Raw genomic sequence first — 4246 nt, forward strand, 5'->3', positions numbered from 1 at the left:
CCGTCTTATTGATCCGTAATGACAAGCTCTAAACATGACTCGTACTCAACTCCAACCTTAATTTCACGTTTAGGCATAAGCTCGATAAAGTAATCGACATTTTCAAATTGGACTAGACTCGATCAGTTATTAAGAAAACAAAATGACATTAAACCGTAATAAAAATATTATTAAGTTTGCAAACTTGACTCAATTTGACTCTATTATGTAATTTAATTACCATAAAAGGTAAGAGAATAAATATGACTAAGCTCGATTAAGCCTGTGACTCTCACAAGTCGAGTATTCTATTATTCAAGCTCGACTCAACAATATACTTATATACTCGAGTGGCTTGAGCTCGAGTTTGACCCGCCTCAAACCTAATCAATTTCAAATATTTTTCGAATCTGTTTCAAATATTTCACGAATTTACTAGACTCGATTGCACTTCTAAACCCCCAATGACTATTTTAATTGAATTTTAGTCTTTGCAATACAGTAATACCATAATTAATTTAGTATTATTTATATTTCTATTATAATTCGAAATCATATTTCTATTTTCTAAAGAAACTTCCTTTTTACGTTCTTGAATCCTTAAAACCTTTTTTGTTTAAATCAACCACAAACATATTGATATATAAATTAGAACTAAAAATAATTAATGACATGTTTAATGTTGACTTACACTAAACATAAATATCACATACATCAACCAAAAATATTCATCTTTTCAATTATAATAAAGTAATAAACCCTTAAATTATAATGCAAAATGTAAACAAAGTAAAGGAGAATGTGAAAAAGAAAAATAAAATGGCTTTTCAAACCAAAAGAAGTATAAAAAAGAAAAGAAAAAAAACCATCCCCCACCTTCTGTCCTTCACATTCACTTTCACACACACTCTTTCTGCTACATCCCCTTTTCATTCTCTGTAGGCTGCTCCCATGGAAATCACGCCATCATCCCAACACTTTTCATTTTCACCATTCAAACTCTGAAATCTACAACGCCGGCCGCCGAACGTAAATCATGGTCCGTAACGGCGGAGTTGAGAGTCCATCTCCACGACCTCGAATCCACCAGACGCATCCTCACGACACGCCTCTTTTCCAGTCCACCGTCTCCGAACGCAAGCTCCGCCGCTTCAATATATCGATTTTTATCTTCCGTTTGGCCGCTTTTGGTTCCTCCATCTCCTCCGCCGTTTTCATGCTCACCACCAACACCGCCTCCTCATCGGATACCCCTCGTTGGTACCACTTCGGCGCCTTCCGGTAATCAAACTACTCCCTTTCGCTTTCAATAAATCGATTCAGAAACTCTATCATAATTCATAAACATAACAAATTTGCAAAATATCTACAGATTCGTTGTCGCTGCAAACGCGATCGTCGCTTTATATTCATTTTTCGAAATGGGAGCTTCTGTTTGGGAAATTTCTAGAGGTGCTACCGTTTTCTCAGAGTTCACTCAAGTCTGGTTCGATTTCGGACACGATCAGGTTCTTTCTCGTTTGAATTAAAATCCTCAAAAATCTTCTCCTCGATTCGTTCAAAATTTTCCTGTTAAGAATGTTTTTCATCTGCAAAAAAAACACACACACGTACATATACACATCCAAATCCAAAAAAAAAAACGACGATAAATCCATTTATTCAGTGTCGTCGTTTCACAGGTGTTTGCGTACTTGTTGCTGTCTGCCGGCTCGGCGGCGACGGAGCTTGCCAGACAACTGAGAGCGATTGCCACGTGTACGGCTAATAACACCTTTTGCGTCCAATCCGATATCGCCGTGGCCTTGGGATTCGCCGGATTTTTGTTCCTCTTGATCTCGTCTTTGCTTTCGGGATTCAGAGTCGTCTGTTTCACAATCAACGGCTCTCGTTTTGTTCTCTAGTATGAGGACTGATACAGGTGATTGCTGATGCTAGAAGTTACTGTGTGATGCGACATGATTTCTTATGGTGTAGTCGCGTACGCCGTTTTGGTCATGATAAGTGAATTTTTTGTTCATTTAGTTTTCACCGGAATTGAAAATATTCATCTTCAGAATAAATAATTAAAATAGTAAAAATTGAAAATTAATTACATAAGTGGGAAGTTGATTTGTTATGGTAAATCAATTTATTGGAAGTGTATTTGGGTAATTTTTTTTAGTATACATCAGACAATATCGAACCTATGGTAAATTGCTAGAAAAATCTTAATATTTTTTGAAACATTTCACTTTAATTCTAAATTTTATTTTTTGAATAGAAAAATCTTGATTATTTGATTTTACACGATAATATATCATTTCCATTTAAAATAAAAAAATGACTCTTTTGTTAAAGTGAGGCAAAATGAAATAATCAGATTCTTTTTGTTCAAAAAATAGAAGTTGGGACTAAAGTGAAACTTTTCCGAAAATATTAGGACTTTTCTAATTATTTTCTCCGAACTTATTGGAAGTGTTGATATATTACCACTATTACTTGTTGTAAGAAAGTTACACTTTATAAGACGTATATGTGTCAAAGACAATTACCGAGAAACGTAATAAACTATTGGTTTTGTTTACATTTACGTCTTTTTTTTTTTTTTGTTCACATTACTATCTAATGGGTTAACATGATATCATTCTTTAGATATTTGAATTGTTAGTTGAAGTCGGGAACATTCGCTCCACTATGGTTAACCTTAAACCAAAGGTGTTACTAAAAAAACCTGCATGATGGGACATGTGTATGTGTGAAGGTCCACACACATACACTACATACACACACATGTAGGGGTTCATTTAAGATGCCACTCTTAATATATATATATATATATATATATATATATATATATATATATATATATATATATATATATATATATAAAGTAAAAAAAAATACAATCGGCTTGTTAAAACATAGCAACATACTACCTCCGTCTCAAATTGATAGTCAATTTTTGACTTTTGAAGTTTTTTTTCTTCAACTTTGACTTTAAATATTTTTGTTTTTGATAGATAATACTTTTATGCAAAGTATATGAATCGATTTTATTTTAAATGTTTTTTCATTGTCATAAGTTTTATCAAGTAATATAAAACATAATTAAAAATATTTAATGTCAAAGTTGAAGAGAAAAAACTTCAAAAGTCAAAAGTGGACTATCAATTTGGGACAGAGGTAGTATAAATCAATCATCTAAAGTATACTAATACATTTTTAAAATTAGCATAGGGCTTATTAAATTCGTGATTTTCAAGGAAATAGCTTAGTGTGTTTTAGTATACTTAGTCCCTTAAAGTGTATTTAAGGGAAATATCTTAGTGTACTTAGATCATGATAAAATTTCACCTTAGGTGACGTCGACAAATAAGGTGTATTCGATAAGAATATTAAAAATACACTTTAATAACTTTACTAATATAATTCGGCCGCACAAAAGAAAATAAATGTACAAACATTTGATTTGTTTGAGTAACCTTACGAAATGTTTATGGTGTGGAGTGTTGACTACATTCGACTCCAACTATTGACTTCAACTACCGATTTAAATCTCTGAAATAATGGTATTATATGAACAATTTCAATAATTTGGGTGGTCGAATGTGAAAAAAAATTGTTTAAATGTGAATAAAATCAATAGTTCGTTACCATTATAGTGTCACGTATACACCATGTAAATTGTAATTTGTTACTGTCGATTATAATAGTCCTATATGAACATTCCAATAAGTTTGTTATATATATATATATATATATATATATATATATATATATATATATATATATATATATATATATATATATATATATATATATTACACAAATATGAACATAATAAAATAAAATAAATTAGAGTAATTAAAGTCGATTACTTTTAAATAAATTATTAAATATCTTATTTGACTTGGTTACTATTAATCTATTAATTTAAAATTATATTATTGTATTTACTTTATAATAAAATAATCATATTTTTTTAGGAATCGTGGAATATTATTTGTCACTTTTGAGACTTACATGGTATGTTTGAATAAGACATTTCCATTATTGAATTAGATTCGGATTCTCCGTAATATTTTCGGTTAGCCCCTTATATTTTCATCTAATGATTTAATTTCGTTTTGCCTAAAAGCTTATGGTTAGTATTAGAGTTCATTTAATTAACAAAATCTTACATGGAATTATTAATATATTTGAAGTTTTATTATAATATCATATTCTTTGTTTTACTCCAAATAACCCTTGTAATATTATCCTTCAAATTATGTTTCAATTAAAT

General features: G+C 30.5%; 1 protein-coding gene across 1 annotated transcript; it reads left to right on the forward strand.

Annotated features, from left to right (window-relative positions):
• The first annotated feature begins 835 nt into the window (after window positions 1-835).
• LOC145070980 (CASP-like protein 4C1) lies at window positions 836-2545 on the forward strand. Its single transcript, XM_079017931.1, has 3 exons — window positions 836-1260; window positions 1352-1487; window positions 1662-2545. Exons 1-3 carry the CDS (start codon window positions 1016-1018, stop codon window positions 1881-1883), a joined length of 603 nt encoding a protein of 200 aa, XP_078874057.1. The 5' UTR covers window positions 836-1015; the 3' UTR covers window positions 1884-2545.
• The last annotated feature ends 1701 nt before the right edge of the window (window positions 2546-4246 follow it).

This window comes from Lactuca serriola, chromosome 8 (genome assembly GCF_051521515.1).
Source record: "Lactuca serriola cultivar US96UC23 chromosome 8, Lser_US96UC23_V15, whole genome shotgun sequence".
Classification (NCBI taxonomy): Eukaryota; Viridiplantae; Streptophyta; class Magnoliopsida; order Asterales; family Asteraceae; genus Lactuca; species Lactuca serriola.